Source organism: Lycorma delicatula, chromosome 2 (assembly GCF_047948215.1).
Source record: "Lycorma delicatula isolate Av1 chromosome 2, ASM4794821v1, whole genome shotgun sequence".
In the NCBI taxonomy this organism is placed as follows: Eukaryota; Metazoa; Arthropoda; class Insecta; order Hemiptera; family Fulgoridae; genus Lycorma; species Lycorma delicatula.
The window spans coordinates 237,636,281-237,659,265 of NC_134456.1; the positions used below are offsets into that span (position 1 = coordinate 237,636,281).

Sequence of the window (22,985 nt, forward strand, 5' to 3'; positions counted from 1 at the left end):
AAAAGAAGGTTATTTCAAACATTTATTAAAATTAAATGTAAGTAAGCAAATGTTATGCTTAACAAAACATGATAATATACATTTAATCAAATTTTTATCAGCTTATTTATTTGTGATAACAGTTCCTTAAATTATCAATGTAATTTTTTCAAAATTTAGACTTTATCCTGCTGCCTTTTGTGTACAGACATCGTACAAACGGTTGAAGTTGTATTTCTCATCAAAAGGAACATTAGTTGATTTACACCTTATGCTAAAAGTAGCAGTATTCTATCTGGAACAGTTTTAAAGTTGTTGAGGGCTTTCCATACTTTTGACTTAATCTGCATATGAAATATTTTTTGTTAAACTATATCATAAAATTACTACCTTTATGTTATAACATAAACAAAAGTAGTTATGAGTAAATAAGAAGAGGTAGAATTAAAAAAAAGGTTTATTTTTTCTATTTATTAATAAATTTTTATGAATTATGAACGGAGGGAGTCATTTTATGAATAAATGAAGTGTATTACATTACAGCATATTGTAATTTTTATCGAGTAAAATTCTTATTGTTTAATTATCAACTTTACTATTTCACGATAATTTTTTTTATTACGTATTTGGTAATTTGAGTTTTTTTATCATCTAAAAATTGCTGGCATGAATACAGAACAAAATAGTTAAAATTTTTAAACAAAACTGTAATAGATATCACATCCAAATTTTTCTCTTGTCAATAGGAACGGTAAATTGTATTTTTTGTGTAATACTTGGGACGTACATCTTTCCCTTCTGTATTGTTTCTTAAAACCAATCTGGTTGCAACTCTTTTATTTTTTAACTCTAAATGGAATATAAAAGCCATCTTGTTCTTGTGAGTAATTCAACACTTTTTTTTTTGAAAAGCCAGTTTTGGTTAGTATGAATTTATAATGTTACCTTACAAAATTATTTTAAAAATCTTTTTTTATTAAGTTCTATTTTATAAAGTATATTTAAAAAAAATTAAATCACTTACCTTTTAGAAAATATTAATAACTAGTATTCATCTGGTTTAAATCCTTATTAATTACCAGAGGAGAAATGAATGCTGAAAAAGTTTCAAACGGTTTTTATTATTCTATATAGGGTTGTAACCTTGTTATTAATAAGTATAGTAAATTAAGTAAATTCAATTTTTCATGGCTAAGGAAAACTTATAAAAACATTATTTGCAAGGTAGTTTGGAATCACCTCTACAAATTTAAAAAGATACTTTTTATTAAGTAACTAACTGACCCGGCAATGCTTCACTATTCCTAGATTTGAGTATATATATATATATATATATAGATTAAGAACTCAAATGAAAGTTTAGTAAAATATTAAAAAACTGAACATTATGGAACTTCACAAAATTTAACCTTTCCCTTTTTCCACCTTTCTCTCGATTTCCATTTTTCACAAAATATTTATTTTCGTGTAACTAATATATATTCTAAATGTGAGCCAAATCAGACCATAAATGAAATTTTTCAAAATATCTCAACCCCAGCGCCACCTAGTGGGTCCAAACTAATTCAGAACCCTTCACAGGCGTGCGCACAACAACTCAACACAGTTTATCGCAATCAGATGAATGGTATAGAGGAATGCATATGGAACAAACATTCATTTATATATATATATATATATATATATATATATATATATATATATATATATATATATAAGATTAAAACATATGTTTACAGTGCTTTAAATAAATTATTAAATATTTTCTCAGTGAATCAATAAAAAAAGAAAATTTCTGTAAAAGGTGGTACTGATCCCTCAAAAAAATTTTAAATTATGTTTTAAATAAAAATAATTAAAATTTTTGTTTACTTTAATATTTTATGAAAAGTTTTTTTGGATTTTTCTTCAGGAAGATAACACTTGTCTACGATTAAATAAACAAAAAAATTAACTTTATGGATTTTAATTTACTTTAAAAAAAATTTAATTTTCTGTCAAATTTTATTCATTTTAATTTATTTATTCAAAAACAAAAATATTTTTCTCTTGAAGGAATCTCATCTGCGTAATTAAAGTAATATTTCACTTTGAAATTGGTTTTGATTATATTAAAAGTATTACTGTGAATAACTTCAGTGAAGAAATATTGAAAAGGTAATCACACAACAAACGCCATTAAAATCGGTTCAATTGTTCTTTATGCAAGTTAGTACTAAGCAATAGACGCAAATTAAGATAATCGATTTCAATCTTTTATAAATCAAATATATTATAAATAAAAAAAATAATAATAATACTTAAGATTATATGAATGCTAATTAGATTGACAGATACAAATTTGATTATATTAGGAAAATTTGACTTCACCTGGTAGAAAACCAGCTGCTAATTCAGCATTTTGTACACTCCTTGATGATATGAAACATAAATTCTTGTACAATTCTACAAGAACATCTACAAGAAGAGGATATTCCATAAAAACTGCCAAAATTATGTTATAGATGGAACCAAGGCGACAGTGATACAATTCCTATAACACTTATCAAAGATAAAGGAAATAAATGATAATGTTGGAGGGGGAAGAGAGGGATACATCTGATCAGGATAGATCTGCAAAAGTTAAGGATTTAAGGTATTGAGGCAGTATTATTACATGTAGTGTGGATTATTTTCAAAGTAAATAAAGGGATGTTGATATTCTGTAAAACTGAACACACAACAAACAAAAAAAATGTGAAACTAGAATAAGGTTTCTGTATTATAGAAAAAGGCTTGTATTTTGGAAAAACTTTGGAATAGAGTATTACATTACTGTGGAACATGGACTTTGAGAAAGAGTATAACAAGAAAAATATTTAGAAAGTTTCCAGTTGAGCTTATGGAAAAACATTGTTTGTTTATAAAAAAAAAAAATCAATATCTGAGGAAAGAAGAAGGGGAAAATAGGTGATGACTGATTTATATAAAAAAGGAAACGCAAAGGTGTAAAAAAAAAAGAGGAGCCCTATGTAGAAAAAGGTAGCAAAAAAGGTCTCGGTGATGCCTGTCTTTGGATAGAATCACTCGTGAGATCGATGATGATTAAAAATAGTAGATGTTCATTTTGATTAAATATATATACATGTGTGTGTGTGTGTGTGAGTCTGTCTGTCATAAAATTTTGATATATTTTTATTTACATAAATTTAACAGTCAATTGTTTAAAAATGAAAATGTCAATTTAAAACTAAATTTCTTGAGGAGATATTACAATAAAAAATGCAGATAAGAAAAAGAATCACCCCTCTTTAAAATGTCCCCTTAAAGGACAATGAAAAGAAATAGTGGTATAAAAAATAAGGGTTGTATTCATTCCTTTTTAGATGTGTAATCTTTTTTCTTTTTGAAAACCCTTACTTTTTCTGTCCTCAAAAAAGTAGTAATTTTTTTATTTGTGTAAAAAGTATAGGTGTTCCCAAAAATTGTACATATACAATAGTGTATGGTAATACAAAATTAAATTTATGTTTTCAATTTTTTTCTTACCTAAAAAAATTAGTTTTGGAGTACATTGTTCATATGCTTAATCACTATATCTTAAATTCTTTTTCACGATACCTTTGTAAGTCATTTAGAACAAATTAGTCTGCTAGACATAGATTTTTTTTGTGGGCAAAATGTAACCAGAGTTTAACGAATAACTTTAATAAAACTTACCAAAAAAAGTATCATGTTCAATTGAAAACCAAGTTACCCCTAAATTGGAAGAGCCAGTGGAAAGCTACCCCTTTAGAAAAATTTAATTTTAGTTAACATTAAGAATACATCTTGCCACCATTTCTTTAATATATTTTAAGGAATACAAATCTAAATATTTATATAATAAAAAAAATAAATAAAAATGTAAATTTACTTTTATTGTTGTCTTGTCTCGGGACTTAATTTGTTTTATTATCTATGTCTAAGGTTATAAATCTCACTATCAGAGTAAATTATAAAAAAACATTTTAAATAAATTAAAACACAGTTGTACCCTGGTAAAGCACATCATATGAAAGCATCATGATCATAGATAATTGTTGACAATAACAGTGTACAATTATTTATTTTAATGTGTTTTGAAAATATATGTTGTGATGTACTTACAGTCTCAAAACATATAGTTAAGAAATAAAATGAAATTTCAACAACAAATCCAAAAGATAAGGTGAATTTTTCTTTTAATTTTACAAATTAAAAGTTACAAAATCACAAAGTTAAATTTTTAAGACATTTCAATTAAATATTGTGCGAAGTGATTTTTAAATCTTACAAATAATAATGGCTATACAGCTAGTAAAAATGTGAATTAAAATCTGAGTACATATTTATATTTGAGTATATATATTTATATGTAAATATTATGTCTCAGTGCATGTGTACAGGTGTATGTAATGCACAGTTGCTTTTCCAGTTAACTGTTCTCAATATAAATCTTTTTTAACTGATTCTTGGATAAGTAAATACAGATACAGACGTGTTAACGATCAGAAATTTTTATGAACAGATTTTAAGAAAAACAGTGGATTACAAAATTTAAAAAACTATTCATGTTAAAAGATTATGGCTGTTTGCTGTAGGTGGGATGGATGGGATTCTAATTTGGTTTAACATGGTGTTTAGTGAACAAATACTAACTGCACTATGAAATTAAATATTTTATAAAAATACATCTAAGTTGTAACTATAGTTTTGGCGTATTTACTTGTTATTACCCAAAAGCAACATGCTGAAATTTTTTTAGCTCAAACGACTTGTTTTCCTGAAAAAAAAAGAAACTATAAAGTATATAATGACTGTTTCAAGGGAATAATAGTGCATGTTGAATAGCATATGCAGCTGATCATACACATGAGCCATACATGATCATATTGTTCATTAATAAATAATTATATTTTTTATTTGCTTATTCAGGTGAAATAAATTTTATTATGTCTTGATAGTGTTCTTTGATGTAGCGTAGTAATGAATTGATCTTAGTTTTCTTCTGTTATTGATACATTTTTATATTATCAATTTTTTATATACGACTTGAATTTTTTTTTTTAAATTTAATAAGTAGCATTGACTTCTATGATTCTTAGTCAACAAGGTATTAAACTCGAACTGCAATTCATTGATTAACTTTATTCCTATATATCTTAAATTTTACTAAGACTACTTATTCGATTATTCAAGCCATTTTTGAACTGACAGTTGATCGTGATGAATTGAATTGTATTTTATTTCCCAACCTTACCTTGGTCTATCGTAACATCTCATTTTATTTACTGCTATATTATTGTAATTTAATTATCAAATCACTATTTTTATAACTGAATTTTTTTTCCAGATAGTTTGTGGAGTCGAGTGTCCGAAATGTTTACTACAGAAGCAGCTAGTGAAGGTAGAGATCTCCCAGTTGGTGCCGATTGTATATTAAGTCCAGTGCTTGCTCCACAACCACCACCACCTCCAGCATCTGCTCCGGCTGATGCTCCTGTCAGACGAGTAGTCTGTAGTCCAGATCTTCCAGTATTCGAAGAGGCCGCAGTAGATTCATCTACGAGTCCAGCTGACAATAAGGTTTTCCAGTGTTCATTCTGTCAAAAAGTATTTAATCAGAAGAATACTTATCAAAATCATCTTCGATCGCACGGAAAAGAAGGAGAAGATCCATATCAGTGTAATTTTTGTGGCAAGACGTTTGCTGTTCCGGCGAGGTTGACTCGTCATTATCGGACACATACAGGTGAGAAGCCGTATCAGTGTGAATACTGCAAAAAATCATTTTCTGTTAAAGAAAATCTCAGTGTACATAGGCGCATCCACACAAAGGAGCGACCATATAAATGTGACATTTGTGAACGCGCCTTTGAACATAGTGGCAAGCTACATAGGCATATGAGAATACACACAGGAGAGAGACCGCATAAATGCAATATTTGTTCAAAGACCTTTATTCAGAGTGGACAGTTGGTTATACATATGAGAACTCACACCGGGGAAAAACCGTATGTCTGCAAAAATTGTGGTAAGGGATTCACGTGCTCGAAACAGTTGAAGGTTCATAACCGTACCCACACCGGAGAGAAACCTTATTCCTGTGACATTTGCGGCAAATCTTTTGGCTATAATCATGTTCTAAAACTCCATCAGGTTGCGCATTACGGCGAAAAGGTTTATAAATGTACTATATGCAACGAGACTTTCACATCAAAAAAGACTATGGAAGGACACATCAAAAGTCATTCAGAACCAGCTGCAAGCGTTGTAGTTCGAAATGAAGAAAGATCACCCGATACTGGAGAGTTATCGTGTGCTTCTTCAACTAGTGATAAAGAAAATAAATCTGAGACTGAATCCATTGGAAACAGAAATGGAAATTCAAAAATGGAAGAACCTCCTCAACCTCAGCCTCATCCTAATATAAAAGAACTTTTTTATAAAAGAAATGAGGGTAATTACTTATATTCTCATTCATATGGATTCAATAATAATAGTAATAATAATATTAATAATGCCGCATCACAGCCACAGTCATCTTCCTCCCCTTCTGTCATAAATCCAGCTCTTTTGGCTGCTGCAGCCGCTGCTGCAAAGTCAGAAGAGAACACAGACAGACGACAGCACATGCATCATCATCATCAACCTGAAATATCTACCTCACCGATCACATCTTCTAGTAGTAATTCAAGTCCTATTCACATTATCGATACATCATCATTAACTGTAACAGAACCGTCTGTATACATTATTCCTGATCCGCTAGCATCGATCCAACGCCGCCCATCTCCATGCGATTATGACCAACTTGCACCACCTCCAGACTACCTCCAAGGACAGCATGTATTAATTAATTTACCGATTTCAAATTCTAAGACTGAAGAAGAACCTCTTCTAACACCTCCAAGCAGCAACCCAGTCAGTCCAGTTCCTTCATCTTCTCCAGACCCTGTAGAGATAACAATTCCTCGAGATCAGTCAAGACTTCCACCGAGAAAAAGGAAAATCAGGATTATACAATCAATGGAAAGCGAGATAACTGCTGTCAGGTACAGTTCTGTAATTCATTATGCAAAAGCTTCATAAGGTGGTTTTTCTGCCCAACTACAGACTGAATCAGCTGTGATAAAGCATATTCTTCAAATTAATACTATTGCAATCATGCTCCGCATACATTTTACTTCATTATAATTATTTGTGCAATATTTTGTCAACTTCATCGACTAATTTATTTTGACATTATATTTATGAAATAAATTATTCTTTGTTCTCATACTATACAGCAAAAAAGGTGCTCAGGTTAAAAAAATAAAACAATATATATGTATATAATCACTGTGTAATGAAAACAAAGTATTAGTTGGGGAGCTTTGAATTTATATACTGTTTATCATGAGTGTATGACTGACTGTTCCTAAATCAGGCGTGATACCTGAATTTAACACTGCCACTGCGTAATAAACAGCATCATATTTGAATGTAGACAGTTATAATAATAATATTACTATTATTATTATTATTATTATTATTATTATAATAATACTACAATGCACTACCTCAGTATGTTTTTATAAAAGTGAAATTTAATATTAGTTATTGATCAATGGACAATATTTTTATTATTTAACTTTTTTATTATTATTTTTATTATTATTATTACTACTACTACTACTTCTACTACTACTATTATCCCAAACTATTGTATTCCCACCTGCAAAAAAAATGATTTTTTTAATTAATTAAAATTTGTTAAATGGTCTGATTATTTTATTATATTAAAGGTACTATATGAATATATTATATATAAATATATAAATACTACGTGAATAAATATGTTGTAAATAATTATGTTTTATGCTATTAATGTTATGTAATGTAATGTACCTTACTCAAATATTATTATTCATTTTCTTTAATTATTTAACATGTTTATAATACGTTTTATATTTTTGATTACGATTTATTTTGTAGTTAATTACAAAGTAAAATAGCCTCATTAGATATATCTATTAAATTCATTATATATTTATGATGTATATTTTTACATCATTGTCATCATAACATTCAGCAATTACAATATGTATTATTATTATTATTATGAAGTTTTTTTATTATTATGCAATTGTAATTCATACTGTATGTTTAACAAGAGACTGTAAATTGTTATATGTATTATTCGTAGTTTTGTCCTACAATAAGACTTGATAACTGTTAATTATTATTTTAAATAAATGAACTGATGCAATGTTATCAATAAGATTAATATTGCTTTCATATAAATAAATTTTATTAAAATATTATTTGTTTTATTTTTTATAATTTATATTACCTAGTAGTATTAAAAATCATTATTACCTGTATATATGTACTTTTTTTATCATAAATAATATGATCAGCCAGTCCACAAATGTCAATGATGAAAATTACATAACCATATTTAATTAACGTAAAAGTTCCAAACATTCATACATTAAAGCTTTCAGTTCTTTTTTCAGCCATTACAGTGACCGACTAATGAAGCAACTGAAAAATTAATAACGTGATAGTTTTTAAAACATTATATTAATTAAATTTGGTTTGGATTGTTAAGATAAAAAATTAATAACATGATCAAGGTTAAAAATTCAAATCTTAGCGCAGAAAATAATTAAAAGCAAACTGAAATTTTTGTAACATGTTTAAGAGCATTCTCTTCAAATTAATCAATAACTCAACAGAGACTTCCTGAGAATTATTAAATTTTACTATTTTCTGAAAAAAAGCTCATATGTGTCATTTTATAATTTACTCTTATATTTTTTTTAGAAACAGAAATTTGTCATTTTTAAAAATGACAAATTTCTGATGAAGATGTTAATCATCTTTTTAAGACTATCAGCATTAGAAGACACAAAATTTTAGTAAGGTCAACTGTCATATCAGTTTTATACTGGACTTATTTATGCTTATATCCACACTTTTCTAATGTTGTTACGCTATAGATTAATTCCACTGCAATGTGGAATTGAATAGAAATTAATTATGAAGCTTGAATAACTATCTACTACAGAATATGGTTATTCAGAAGACTGCATTAGATCATCTATGTAAATGAGCTGGTCTAAAGTCATAAATTAATTCTAAAGATGATGGAAATGTTGAACAAGGTCATGTGTTGTTTTCCTTGAAATAGGTACAACAGAGACATTCTCTTGAAATAATTGAATGCAATGATTATACAGGTGTTCTATAAAATAAGAAACTAAGATAAAAAAAACCACCTTTTCTTGCCTGAAACTCATGGCAGGCAGTTTAATATTAGTTAAGCTGAATTTCCTGAGTGTATCTGGTGGCGCATTTGGTAATACTGTTTTACCCAGGGTCATCTACACATATGGTAAGTTACAAAATTGATTCAATGCTTCTGAATCATGGTAAAATAATTGAAGTTAAGTTTTACAGCATACAAGTATTTACCTCCCAAATTATATTAAAAAATATGGAAATTTATCTCTAAAATAACAAATCTTCAAAAGTAATCTACAGTTAAGACATGTTATAAAAAATTGCAATTTCATCGATTAATGAGTAAGGTACTTAGCAATAATTACAGATAAATGCTATACAAAATGTAACAACCTCACCATCAGAAAATACAACTGTCAAAAAATTTCTACCATTTTTAGCAAAAAAAATTAGTGTATTGCTTTTCAAACAGCAAATAAAACAAACAAAATCATAAAGTAAATAAACATAGCAACTTAGAATACAAACAATCTGCAGTGATTGTACTAAATGTTTCATCGAACAAAGAATACATTAGAGGAAACTCCACTGAAGAAAGTGCTATTAACTGAAAAAGGTCTTTAGAAGTGTAAATTCCATTAATTTGGAAGCAAACAGTTTGACACTTTTTATATTTTAGAAGATTTTTCATATTTTGTCAAGCTGTTCAACAAAATTAATTGGTAATTTGAATTATTCAGGTAAGTAAAAGATTATATAATTGGAATAAAATTTGAAGAAGGTCAAACTAGAACCTTCAAACCTAAAGATCTAAACAAGTATGCATTGTAATTAAAAATATATATTTCAATATCAAATATACAATAATATTGAAATTATTGATCAATTATTTTTTATTAAAAAAAATACTTATATATTAAAAATCTCTAACAAGAATCAAAAGTCAGAATGTTACTGGGTGTCTTTATTTATTAGTTACAGGCTGACAACCATTTACATTTTGTCATAGCTTCTTTTTGTAGGAAATGAATTTTGTATTGTTGAAGAGTGCCATATTTGACTGGATCTTGAATTCAAAACTTTCTGTATCAAAATCAAGACTGCTACTATTTTACTCAACTGTGTGAAGATGCAGATGTTTCAAAATTTTGTTTTAATTATCATAAATTACTACTTAACTTGATTTAATTTTTTTTTTTTGTGTAATCATAAATTATTTATTTCCAATTTTTCACTTCTTTTAAAACAGTGGAGGGAAAAATTTGTCCAAAAACTTCAGCGATTATAATTAGCCAGTATCTTGTTTAGAAAATACATCAAGTTATTTTTAACATAGTAGTTGAAGTATTCCTTAAGTTGTTTTTTTTTAATTCACATCAGTAATTTTAAGGAGAAAATGATACATTTTTGAAAAATCTTTTTTGTTTATGATGTATTCATAAAGTTATTTAAATTGAATTTGTTCATGAAGAATGATTCTTTGCACGTTTTTACTTTCCAAGTTGCTCATGTATGATGTTCCTCAGCTTATATACTTTACTGTTTACATGGGCTGTCGTTTATGCATGTGTGACTTGTTTAAATGAAGTGGATTAAGTAATAGAGTGATCACTGAAGTGCTTTTATGTGTTGCTTTGTCTGTCCTGCTTTTATGTAAAACTTTTACAAAAAGGCAATCAGCTTTTTGTAAATTATCCTATATCCAGTATCTTAGCAAAAATCTTTCTACACGTAAAGAAAAATATATAGAAAAAATATGAACTAGAAAGCCTTCTAAACTACCAGTTGACTCAACTGCCAATTGTGTGGTTACAAGCTTAGATGGATTGTAAGCATCTATTACAATTGTTTTCATATTATATATTAAGCACTGTTATTGTTATTTTATTATTACTATTAAATATTACAAATTTGTATTGTTATTACATGACTGCCCAAAACAGAGTGTAATGTATTTAGGGTGTATGTATGTATGTATGTTTGTTGCACTGTAGCAGCTCAACAGCCGAACAGCTTCTATCACTGTGTTAGCTGGGTTTGAACTGAATGATTCAAATCAATCGAATGAATAGTATTATAAAAATAATAAAATTCAATTTACATTAAATAAAATAAATTAAAAAATTTCTGTTTAATAATAATAGGCTTCCTGTGGGGATTGCATGTGAGACTAGTGGTGAGTGATGTGAGCATGTCACATGAGGCAAAACCAACCAACACCATCAACTGGTAACAAATGGGGTGCCCCTGGGGCACTGTTTTGAGAGGTGTGTGGGGTACTCTTATAATATCTCTACAAAAACAATCATACAATTTTCAAAATTCAAACAGGTATTTGTTAGTAGATTGAAAGCTAAGTTTAGCATACATCAGGTACATTCTTGATCTAACAGATCATACTAGTATAAAGATATAAAGATAGATTCAGAAACATTTTGTTACGAGTGTTAGCCATATTAACACAACAAAAATAACAAATATGAACAATAAAACCAACTTATAAACAAGTAAACTGCTGAAAATGTCCTCTGCCAAAGTGGATACAGCACTCAAAAGTGCAGTTTCATAAGTTGGCAATACTAACAGTTGATTCCAACAATTAAGTTTTTTGTATGCATTTGAACAGCAATAAACATTTAAATAAATGAATGGAATAGTGTGTGTAAGTTATTACCTAACAATGCGTTATACATTTTCCAATGAAGAATATGCAGGCATCATTTTTGTTTATGGGTTCCGCAATGAAATGGACAAGCTGCTCAGCAAGAATATTGAACGAATAGGAAAATTCCAGGCCAAAGAACCTTTACAATTTCATATTTCAGTGCTTACATACCAATGGATCACTGCCGACTTCTATATATATAAAACTTGTTAAAATTTAAAGTTTTTTTTCCAGAAACTTCACTGAATGTGTTAACTTAACTTTGAGGCAACACCTTTGAGGTATAGTTCCATTAATTGTAAAGATAATAGCTTTACCAAGGGAAACATAGTAATGTCATTAAAAATTATAAGAGTAGTCATCATTTTTAGAAAATTATGAGAAAGAAAGATATCTAAAATTTCTTGGACATTTTTAACTGAAAAAAAAAATTGATAACAGTTTGTCTACATATTCAAGTTCACTATTACTACTTTCTATTACAGTGGAACAATTCTGAGAGAGTAAGTTCAAATTATATAAACTGCTGAACTATATGTTTAAAAAATGCCAAAACTCAATCATACATCCCCTGCTATATAATGGCAGAGGGAATTTTATATGATATTAGAGGTTCCAATATGAAATAACTAATTTTAAAAAGCTAAATATTAACATACACATAATAAATGTGCGAGTATGTATATATTATATATACTGGGTGTTTGAGAATTATCTGAACAACTTTGGTATCTCATTATAAAAAAAAAGTAATAGTTCTATTAATGAGTGGTTGGGCTCTTTTTAACAGGTAACTCATAAAGTTTTCCTTGGTAAATACTAAATAGCACCGTGATTGCATATGTAACCGCATACGTCAGTCACCATGAATTCACACATGAAAGCACAATGCATAGAGTGATTTACTGAATCGAAATCAGACACATAACTTCAACACTAGAAATTTACATAACTTAGAGCCACCCTCTAGAACAAGTATTTGTTCATGGTATAATAAATTTAAAGAAACTGGCAGTGTTGAACATAACGGTGCAGACACATTTAGAACATCAGATGAAAAAATGGAAATTATTTGTCAGTCTTTTGTTCACAACTCTGGGAAGTCAACTAAGAGTACAGCGTGTGTTAAATCTTTTGCAAACTACCATTCACAATGTTTTGAAGAAACAATTAAAATTATGACCTTATTAATTACATAATTGCAGCATATTACACTGCAAGAGCACACTACTAGAAAGGAATTTGCTGTGGAAATGATTGAAAGAATTGAAAATGAAGATTGTTACCTTAAAAAAGTTATGTTCTCAGATGAGCACACATTTCACACATCTGGAAACGTGAACACTCAGAACAATCGAACATGGGGATCAGAGAACCCGCATGTTTCACTTGATTGAATTAAAGATAGCCCAAAAATTAATGGTTAGTGCAGACTGCTTCATGATGATGTGACTGGATCTTTTTTCTTCGTGGAAATGGCAGTTAACATGAACATCTAACAGAACTTGTTAGAAGGGTTTGTTTACCCTCAGATTGAAGAGTTACAACCTGAAATCATATTTCAATGAGAAGGAACACTGCTACGTTGGGGTTTATTAGTGCATGAATACCTCAACAACATATTCACAAATTACTGGATTGGATGTGACAAACGAATTGCTTGCCCACTTCAATCACTGGATATGATTTTTTCCTATGAGGTTTCATCAGGGAGAATGCATACAAAACTTGTATAGTAAATGTTGATAGCCTTAAGGAGAACATTGTTAAAGCAATCAAAACTCATAGATGTGGCTATATTACAACAAACATGGCATGAAACTGATTACTGGTAGCATATTTTGCGAATTACTAATGATACCCACATTGAATATCTTTGATTAGAGGTAAAAAAACCTTTCAGTTTTAATGTTTCAAAATTCATACAACCCATTTTTGTATCTTAATAAATAAATTATTTACTCAATATCAAAATTGTACAGATAATTCTTGGACACCCAGTATTTTTTCTTCACCTACCCTGAAAAATAAATCGTCACTATAAGATGAGTAACTTCCCAGAAATTAAAAATTTTTTTTTTGTCTTCAATCATTTGACTGGTTTGATGCAGCACTCCAAGATTCCCTATCTAGTGCTAGTCATTTTGGTGTACCCCCTACATCCCTAACAATTTGTTTTACATATTCCAAATGTTGCCTGCCTGCACAATTTTTTTCTTCTACCTGCCCCTCCAATATTAAAGCGACTATTCCAGGATGCCTTAATATGTGGCCTATAAGTCTGTCTCTTCTTTTAACTACATTTTTCCAAATGCTTCTATCTTCATCTATTTGCCGCAATACCTCTTCATTTGTCACTTTATCCACCCATCTGATTTTTAACATTCTCCTACAGCACCACATTTCAGAAGCTTCTAATTTTTTCTACTCAGGTACTCTGATCGTCCAAGTTTCCCTTCCATATAGCAGGAAGTGAAACATATACATTCAAAAATCTTTTCCCTGACGTTTAAATTAATTTTAGATGTGAACAAATTATATTTCTGACTAAAGGCTCACTTCACCTGTGTTATTCGGCATTTTATAGTGCTCCTGCTTTGTCCAACTTTAGTAATTCTACTTCCCAAATAAACAAAATTCTTCTACCTCCATAATCTTTTCTCTTCCTATTTTTACATTCAGTGGTCCATCTTTGTTATTTTTACTACATTTCATTACTTTTGTTTTGTTCTTGTTTATTTTCAAGAAATAGTTCTTGCGTAGGACTTCATCCATGCCATTCATTGTTCCTTCTAAATCCTTTTTACTCTCAGCTAGAATTACTACATCATCAGCAAATCGTAGCATCTTTATCTTCTCACCTTGAACTGTTACTCCGGATCTAAATTGTTCTTTAACATCATTAACTGCTAGTTCTATGTAAAGATTAAAAAGTAACAGGGATAGGGAACATCCTTGTCAGACTCCCTTTCTTATGTTCTTCAATTATTACTGTTGCTGCTTGGTTTCTGTAAATGTTAGCAATCGTTCTTCTATCTCTGCATTTGAATCCTAATTTTTTTAAAATGCTGAACATTTTATTCCAGTCTACATTATCGAATGCCTTTTCTAGGTCTATAGATGTCAAGTATGTTGGTTTGTTTTTCTTTAATCTTCCTTCTACTATTAATCTGAGCGCTAAAATTGCTTCCCTTGTCTCTATACTTTTCCTGAAACCAAATTGGCTTTTTCCTAACACTTCTTCCACTCTCCTTTCAATTCTTCTGTACTGAATTCTAGTTAAGATTTTTGATGCATGGCTAGCTAGTTAAGCTAATTGTTCTGTATTCTTCACATTTATCTGCTCCTGCTTTCTTTGTTATCATGACTACAACACTCTTTTTGAAGTCTGATGGAACTTCCCGTTTTTTGTAAATATTACACACCAGTTTGTATAATCTATCAATCACTTCCTCACCAGCACTGCACAGTAATTCTACAGATATTCCGTCTATTCCAGGAGTCATTCAAATCTTTTAATGCTCTCTTAAATTCAGATCTCAGTACTGTTTTTCCCCTTTCATCCTCTTCAACTTCCTCTTCTTCCTCTACAACACCATTTTCTAATTCATTTCCTCCAAATAACTTTTCAATATATTCCACCCACCTATCGACTTTACCTTTCATATTATAAATCGGTGTACCATCTTTGTTTAATACATTATTAGAGTTTAATTTATGTATCCCAAAATTTTCCTTAACTTTCCTGTATGCTCCATCTATTTTACCAATCTTCATTTCTCTTTCCACTTCTGAACACTTTTCTATAATCCACTCTTCTTTCATTAGTTTGCACTTCCTGTTTATAGCATTTCTTAATTGCCGATAGTTCCTTTTACTTTCTTCATCACTATCATTCTACTTATATTTTCTTATACTTAAAATCGAGGGTTACACTTACAAACTAATAAGTGCAATATTACATCACGATCTTCGATTCGTGAAAGGTCATTAAACTAGTTTTATTAAAAAAGGAAAAATATCGTATTAAATGAATGAAGCAAAAAAAAAAAAAAAAACAAATTGGCCGAGAAATTCAAAAAAACGTATATTTGTTTGTTCTAGAGAGGCAATAAATTTTAATTATAAATCCATAAGATAACAATCAGTAATTCATAAAAAAAATAAAATAAATAACCTAACAAAACGCACTGATATCCAATAAAAAATTACAATGAAATTGTAAACCATATGGTAAGAGTCTCACAGATATAATTTATTCTGCCCAAAAAACAAAAATTTCTATAATATTAATAAAACTGATTTTAACAAAATGATACCGATATAAAAAAAGATAAGACACTACATTTCTGTTATCAAAATCTGTTATTAATTAAACATTTTCTTTAAAAAAAATACATGTTAAATATATGTATTAGATAATAGATATACAATAATAGATAATAAACAATGTTTCAGCATTCCGTATAATAAGAAAAAATTTGTTACAAAACTTACCGGCCCGATTTCATTTATATGTAATACATATCATATATGATTATTCGTTGTTTAATAACCGAAGAGTATTGTCACAAATATTCCTATTTTGCTTATTATGTGGAACACTTCAACATTGTTTATTAATTATTATTTATTGTACTTTCTATTATCTATTACATATATTTAACATGCATTTTTTTTAAAGAAACTTCTAAATTAATTTTGATAATAGAAATATAGTGTCTTACCTTTTTTTTATATCAGTATCATTTTGTTAAAAACAGTTTTATTTATATTACAGAAATTTTATAAGACTAGTGGTTAAAAGTGTTGAGATTAGCAGTCATGCTAATGTCTTTTGTCAAAGGACTGAACTCTGGTTTTTAATATTTAAAAACTCTGTTTTGTATGTAATCACTGTTTATTATTATTATTGTGGCTGTGAATACTATATTACTATTATTATTATTGGTTTGTCTTGTTTTAATTAAGTTCTTAAACTAATAAATTGTAGTTATATAAACATTTTCAATTATCAATGTCTAAATATCCTGATCGAGTCGCATACACACAACAGTATAATTCATGTAAAATTCCACCCGTTTAACAGCCTGAAATGCCATCAGTTCTGTATGTTTCTTTATTTTACTTATAAAATAACACAATTTTGTTAGTGATGTAAGTTATTTTACAGTTGTTTAAAAGTTATAAGGAAGGAGGTAACTTTTCTTTAACCACTAGGAGAAGGTATGTTCTGGTCCGGACAGTATAGTAATTCTTTCAAGTTGTGAAGGAGTGATGACAAAATAATAAAAGAATTACTCAAAAACTGGATGAAGTTCAAGATGTTGAAGATGAATCTAAAGTGAAACATGCATCTACACAAGATACGAAAAAATTAATTGACGGACTTTGGCAGTATTTTACGCAAGAATTAGTGAAGAAAGCTCGCTAGCGGAACTGTGAGTCTGTGCCTAATTTGTAGAATACCACGTAATGAAAAAGAGACAACAGAGCAAAATATAAGAATCTTTCAAGAAGTTTAATCAAGTGAAAGACATTAAAGTACATATTTTTGTATTTTACTGATCACAAAAGGCAGTCATTACTTTGACTTGTACCTCTATTTTGTTTATCAAGCTTTTATAATGATGTAAGACTACAAAAACAGTTTAATTATCTTGTAATTTAATAATGTTGTTTATGTAACTTAAGTACTTACAAATAAAATTATGAATAATATAACGTTAAATTGTGATTAACAATTAGAATTTACTGAACTATGTTTGAGTATATCTTCTCATTTTTCCATTAAGACTGTTTAATAGTGTCAGCTGTCTTATAGGGCCACGTGGTCCCAGTCCATCTACATTTTTAGAAAAAATGTAATTGGAAATACAATAATGTATTACATAAAATGTAAGAAAAAAAAATCAAGAACATACATATGACAGAAAATATATAATGCTAAGATGTATCAGCCAACAGTTATATAAAATTGACAACATTTTCAGGAAAGCAGGTTACTTTTCAAATACAAAAAAAAGCAATATGTGCAATGTTTAAAACTACAAATAGAATACAGGACACCAACAAATTAACCGAACAATCCAGGAGTAAGCAAACTAATTTTATACAAAATGCACAAATTAATTAATAACTATTGTACTGACTGAAAATGAATACTATATAAAACAGACTGGATGCATATTCACTCACAGAAATAAAGAACCTATACAATCAACAAGTTTTTAAATAATATCAAAAATATTAATCCTAAATTTTTTTGTATCTTCACTTAACTGAAGAATATAATAATATTCATAAACATTTTCTAAACTGTAAAGTTTTTTGTACCTATTTAATTCACTGAATGACATGAAATTTGATGAAACTTTAGAATTACTAAATCTAAACAACTCAACTGTACTTTGATATTCAACTGCACTAAAAGTAGTTTTAAAATACCTTTTTTTTTTACAGAGCCTTTCAAAGCTAATTAGATGCTGCTAAGTAAGTTATTTTAGACTTATTTATTTTTTTATCATCAAATTTTTACTTTAATTCAAGTGTTTATTAGTTTTAAGTTTTAATACAGATTTAACTACCTTTTCTTTTTACTTTCTAACTAGTACGCATATTTTGTTATGGTGCTCAGATCAAGGTTTTACAACAGTTTCCCTTGATCCATTCAGATTAATGTTCATGCAGTTCCTTTTCTTACCTAAGGAATAGTATACCTATCCCTACTCATTGTATGATTGTGTGTGTGTGTGTGTATGCGCAGTATGATCAGAATAAAATATTATTTTATCAACATTTATATCCTATAGAACCAAAATAATCTTAAATGAAAATTCTATTCCCACCTTATTAAAAAAATAATAATTTACAAGATATATCTTGAAGGCTGCATAAAACATAATGCTGAGACTTGGGTGCTGCCCGAGATTTAGAACATCATCTACATACCTTAAAAATGAACTACTAGAGGAGCTGTGGTGTGAGTTTACTGTAGTTCATTAAAAATGAGGAAATATGACTGCGAGGAATGGAGAATAACCAAGAAAAATATGGCAAGAATTAATAAATTGGGTCAATCCATTTCAAGTGTCCCAAAAAAAAACTGTCCCAGCAAAAAAAGGCTGGTTCTTGACCAATTCAGAAAAAATTGACATTTTCTCATGGTAAAAGATTGATCCAGTGGTTTATTTGCCTATCTATGTTCTTTCTATGAGAGAATTTACCAGTAAAGTTGATCATGAAAAACTGAGAAATTTTACTTTGGTAATGTTTTTCAAGGATGGCATACACAGTTGGAATTATTTTTTCATATGTAGGTATATGTTAGTAGTTTTACCATAAATAATATTAATGGTGATATACTTACGCCTTACCCGTACCTCTTAATGGTGATATACATTTTTGAAAACTAATTTTTTTTTTAAATTCAAATTTTGGTTTCAAATAACTCTGATGGGGCTGGTGATAAAAATCTCAAATTTGCTCAACTTATAGTGTTTTTGTAGATGTTTATAGCAAATAAAAAGTTTTTTTATGTATTATACTAATAAAAAAGTTATAAATCATGAAAAACCTGTTAAAAGCGATACCATTTTGACTCGCTAAATAAAGTGCTCAAAGGGAGGTTCTTGTCTTCTTTGCACTTTACATTTTTTACATTAACTCCTATGTTGTTGAAGTTGAAATTTTCAATATTTTTAAAATTATTAATGATAAGTCATAATTTAATGATAACTTTTAACCAATACCAGTAACCTAACACAATTTTGATTCAAAGATGCTTGTAAAACTTACCCAAACTGTGATTTCAATGAGTAGACTACATCTTTTTACAAGAATTCATTTTATTTTTATATCGGTTTATTTTTGTAAATACTATCAAAGAAAAAATAAATTATAGTAAAATTTTAATATTCTTCAATGAAATAGTCTATTTTTGTAGCAATGAAAGTTTATTATTTAGCGTGGTTAACCAACAGCTGGGATATCTCTTCTGATACTTCTCTTGAAATTGTTGTGAGAACAACCCGTCACTGTAGTTAGTCAATATATTCAATATTATTAGTATATTATTCAATATGATGTGGAACAATGCATTTTATTGGTCTTCACACTCATATAATTCTTTGTTCTGCTGGGAAAAAATAATTTTGAAACAGTTAACACAAAGAGACTTTCCAGAAACTAAATTTACATTTGGAAAAATGTGTTCTTTAAGAGCTTGCTCTAATGTTATTTGTCTTAAGTTTTTCTTAACTGTTTTTTTATGAGTTTTCAAAGGGTCACAACAGAACTGTCCATACAGATGAGTGAATTTTAACAAAAACCTTTTTTCTTGATAATTACAAAGACTAGTGACATCTGAATTAACACATAAAAAAAATAAGTGTTGGTTTTCATCACTAAATTCACAAATTGTAATGAGTTTTTCGGCACGGTTTTATGACACTCTACATTCACATTAATTCCTATGGAACATTATTCTTCCATTGCTATATGTGAAATTATTTGAAAATAATGTAAAAACTTAAATGATTTTTGAATTTGCACATACACAATTATTAAGTAAAACTTATTTATTTAATAAACACTTCTAAACATAGGATAAAATTTGAGACACTTGGTAAAGATGTGAACAGTCACTGACTAATGTCAAACTGACCAGTCTGTAACTGTAAAGCTAAATGATATAAGCATAACTGAGCCTGTTGCAACATGAATTTTCCTGACAATTTCCTGACTTCAAGCGCCTGTTATAACATGAACACTACAGTTGAATAGTTCAATCAAGTCTACTTTAACTATAGTAATAAGTATAAAAATATTAAAAATGCCAAGAAGACAGAAACCCTCTTGAAGCACTTATTTAGCGAGTCAACATGGTATCACTTTTAACAGGTTTTTCATGATTTTTCAGAGGTTGTAACTCTTTTATTAGAACAATACAAAAGAAACTTTTTTATTTGCCATAAACAACTACAAAAACACTGTAAGTTGTACAAATTTGAGATTTTTATCACCAGCCCTCAGATTTATTTGAAGCCAAAACTTGAATTTAAAAAAAAAATTAGTTTTCAAAAATTCATAAAACTTTAGGGGTAAGTATATCACCATTAATATTATTTATGGTAAAACTACTAACATATAAAAAATAATTCCAACTGTGTATGCCATCCTTGCCACTTGAAAAAAATTATCAAAAGTGAAATTTCAAGGTTTTTCATGTTCAACTTTATTAGTAATTCTCTCGTAGAAAGAAGAGATAGATAAACCACTGGACCAATCTTTTACCTTGAGGAAATAAGAATAAATTGCTTTTTGTTTCCTTCCAGGACCAATAGTTTTGTAGTTATGATTTATTCCATAAACCCTTAAAATAGGTGTGCGCATCGTAACAGAAATGGTCACCACAGGCAAACTGCTTAAATAAAAAATTAAAAAGAAATAGCTTTAAGGTCCTGAGATATGTAGGAAACAAGCGGGCAAGTATCAATTTTTTTGAACTGGTTAAGCAACCACTCCTGGATCATTTCAAATGAATTGACCCATTTAGCTATGGATCAGAAACCTGGAGGAGTGGAATTGGCAAGACTGTGAAAAATGGAAAGCAGAGGTTGTGAGAAATGGCTGAATTAGCTGTATACTTGTATAAGAAACATAAATAAAATATTTATTTACTTTGCACTAACCATACGCATCAGAATCCAATTTTGCATGTCACCCAATAGAAATAGAAAAAAAATATATATATAAATACAATGACAAAAACTTAACATGAAAATTTTACACAAGATGAAAAACCATAAAAAGCAATATTTCAACACACTTGAACCATATGAAACTTACTTAAAACAACATATTAAACAAAAAACACAAGACAGGTTGAATGTATTATGTGATTATATTCTTAAAGGATATTACATCTTTTTATGGTGCCCTGTTAGCAAACATCCAGATCTTCCATTGAGAACTAAAAAGAGATATTAATTGGCTTCAGTTGGTCTTTGAAAGAATAGGTTTCATAAACTTAAAGCTACTTATTTAACATATAATAACTGTATATAATGTAATCATTGAGCTGTCTTAGGGAGGGATATATTTCAGTAATTTTCTATAAAGCAATGTTAAAAAAAAAAAGAGGCAACATACTTAAATAATAAAGACATTATTCTATTTTAATACAAGCTAACAAAATGGATTTAACGAATTAGTATTAATTACAATGTCATTTTCAAATGTATCCATAAAATAACTAAATAATGTAGTAACCGACCATGAGATTCCTCTTATTTTATTTCACCACTTAAAAATGAATGGCTTCAACTGAAATTTTTCCATAACTTTTATTAATAAGGCAACACCAATTAAGCTCTTACACTTATTTTTCCATACATCAGCATAACAATATAATTTAACTTAAAAACTGTTTTTGAACAATTCACTTTCTAAATGTATAAAAATATGCTTTCAGAACTATGATGCAGTATCTTCACCACTGGAGTTGCATAAGTTATCATTGTTAATTGAAGTGTTTTCAAAACCAGTTTAACTTCAAACTGAAGGTTTAGTCAAAACATTTTTGAGGACCTTTAGTTTGTGGTAAAGTAGTATATTTGATCTTTTTTAATTTGTTTTTATAATATCTTGTTTGTCAAAGAATTTATTTATGTAAATTTCATACTGTTCAGATCAAAAGGTTTGTTCTGATATTTAATTATGACAAAGTTAAGAAAAGTAGATAATTGTACTGTACTTAATATAAAAATTACGATGACCTTAGCAGAAAAAATATACATAATATTAATAATAATTTTAATGCGGTTAACCAGACCAGAATTGAGAGCAGATTTGAATATACTTTAAGGAAATTACATAAGACAGTAGTAAATATATGGTTCAACAAACAACGTGTTTGCAATTAAATAATACCAAATTACGCTAGAATTAAGAACAACAACAGCTATGCAGCAAAAATTGCAATTAAGAAGGTAGAGAAAAAGTAAATAAAATAGAGAAGTAAATCAAATAGAGAATCAATGCATATATACTTGCAACTTAATATTTTTTTGGTCAATACAGTAAATAATATAATAGAAGAAAATAAAGA

General features: G+C 28.5%; 1 protein-coding gene and 1 long non-coding RNA gene across 5 annotated transcripts in view; one reads left to right on the forward strand and one right to left on the reverse strand.

Annotated features, from left to right (window-relative positions):
* LOC142319776 (uncharacterized) overlaps window positions 1-8,285 on the forward strand; it is a 53,607-nt gene extending 45,322 nt beyond the window's left edge. For all 4 annotated transcript variants that reach the window (XM_075357446.1, XM_075357448.1, XM_075357447.1 and 1 more), the window contains one exon: window positions 5,333-8,285. In XM_075357446.1, the coding sequence (XP_075213561.1) occupies window positions 5,359-7,071 (1,713 nt within the window). In that variant the 5' untranslated portion in view covers window positions 5,333-5,358 and the 3' untranslated portion in view covers window positions 7,072-8,285. The remainder of the gene's footprint in view (window positions 1-5,332) is intronic.
* The window catches only part of LOC142319777 (uncharacterized), a 180,695-nt gene that overhangs the window by 144,652 nt on the left and 13,058 nt on the right, over window positions 1-22,985 (reverse strand). The window contains exons 2-3 of the long non-coding RNA XR_012755270.1: window positions 8,341-8,508; window positions 1,004-1,075 (exon numbers count right to left, since the gene is read on the reverse strand). This is a non-coding gene — a long non-coding RNA (uncharacterized LOC142319777). The remainder of the gene's footprint in view (window positions 1-1,003; window positions 1,076-8,340; window positions 8,509-22,985) is intronic.